This window comes from Bison bison, unplaced genomic scaffold, assembly GCF_000754665.1.
Source record: "Bison bison bison isolate TAMUID 2011002044 unplaced genomic scaffold, Bison_UMD1.0 scf7180017856674, whole genome shotgun sequence".
Classification (NCBI taxonomy): Eukaryota; Metazoa; Chordata; class Mammalia; order Artiodactyla; family Bovidae; genus Bison; species Bison bison.
Genome location: NW_011487247.1, coordinates 8429 through 9995, shown reverse-complemented (window position 1 = coordinate 9995; position 1567 = coordinate 8429). Strand labels below are relative to the sequence as shown.

Here is a 1567-nt window from a genome sequence, read left to right as displayed (position 1 = left end):
CAACCAGGATCAAACCCACACTCCCTGCACTGGAAGCACAGTCTTAACCACTGGACCACCAGGGAAGTCCCTCATATTCCCTCTTTAAAAGGGTACTTTAATTTCTGTATGCTCCATGTACCAAGTGTTATCATTTTAACTACTATAATTAAGACTGAAAATACTGCATACTGCACTTCTCAGATAGGTACGTGCCATCCACTCCTAAGAGGGTTCTGTAATACAAGGCTGAAAAGTTTTGAACCATCAAATTTTAAATGCCTAAGGATTGTGCAAATTGACTTGACTTGGAAGTATATGTGCATTTGGGAACTGGAATGACTAGCTAGGTATCTCACCAATGAAATGTACAGAATCACAGCCTTCTATTTTTACCCTGGGGATATGCAAATGAATAAATCCACATAGCTATTAAGGCAGGCATGACTTGAAACCAGAACCAAAAGACATGGCAGACTAAGGAATTTGGCATTCAGCCTGTTTCCTTCTTGAAACCAGAAACTGTGGCTGTAGAACATGATAATCGACATGGTGTGTCAGTATGGGTCATTTGCTAGCCTGCTAACAACTACATAAAACACTTAGAGCATTACCATGCACCACACAACACTCAAAGTACTTCATAAAGACTAGATTATTTTATCTTAGTTATACTAACTCCATAATGAGGGTGTTCTCTTATTACCTCCATTTTATAGATAAGGAAACTGACTTCCAGAGAATTTGCCCAAGGTTATGCAGCCAGTAAGTGATGGAGGTGGGCTGAAGTCAGGCATTCTAGCCACACAATCTGTATCACATGCTATCCTGCCTCTGGGAGATACATTCTTGGCCTTATTTACCATCAAGAACATACAAAGAAAACGTAAGATGCTGCAGTTATGAGGCGACTACTCTCTGCAGATACCAGATTGTCATGAATAACTCAGAAGGAAACTTGAATCTACCAAGAAAAGAATAGGTGTGTTTTTTTAGCCTAGCAGGTAGTCCGTTAGTACCTGTCCTTTGTCCATGCTTTCTACTTGCAGGACTGGAATCACTTATGAAAGGCATTTCGTTTTGTAAAAAGGTGCAGCACTTATTCAGCTGAATTGAGGTGCAGGCAGGAAAGAGAAACTAGAACTTATATGAGATGTTCTACAGCATTTATTCTGAACTGGAGCCAAGACTTGAGAAACTGCTCATACAACTGGGGCTAGGCCAGTACTGTAATTAGACATAACACAGCAGCAGCTTTTTCTTCTAGATATAATAGGCTTTCAAATGCACAATATTGGCTCAGTGAATGAAAAATACGGTTTTAGCCCCATCCTGCTTCTGCAACTACAGCAATAAAGCCAATTTTGAATTAATTAATGATATTTACTTTTGTGTTGCTCTGATTTTGTCTCCAAGTCTTCTTCCCTGATAGAGAAATATAAGAGAAGAATTTCAAACAAAAATTAAAATCAATACTTTCATAAAAATATGTGCATGTGTATTAAAAAGAGAGATTAATGTGCCAACATGTTTATATTAGTATTTTAAAATCACACTATATACAACAGATGATTGGTTAGACTTATTT

General features: G+C 38.0%; 1 protein-coding gene across 1 annotated transcript in view; it reads right to left on the bottom strand.

The window, feature by feature from the left end:
* Nucleotides 1–1567, bottom strand: part of LOC105002814 (proto-oncogene DBL-like) — a gene marked incomplete at its 5' end in the record, with an annotated part of 9523 nt that overhangs the window by 3233 nt on the left and 4723 nt on the right. The window contains one exon of the mRNA XM_010859641.1: nucleotides 1367–1404. Coding sequence (XP_010857943.1) covers nucleotides 1367–1404 — 38 coding nt within the window. The remainder of the gene's footprint in view (nucleotides 1–1366; nucleotides 1405–1567) is intronic.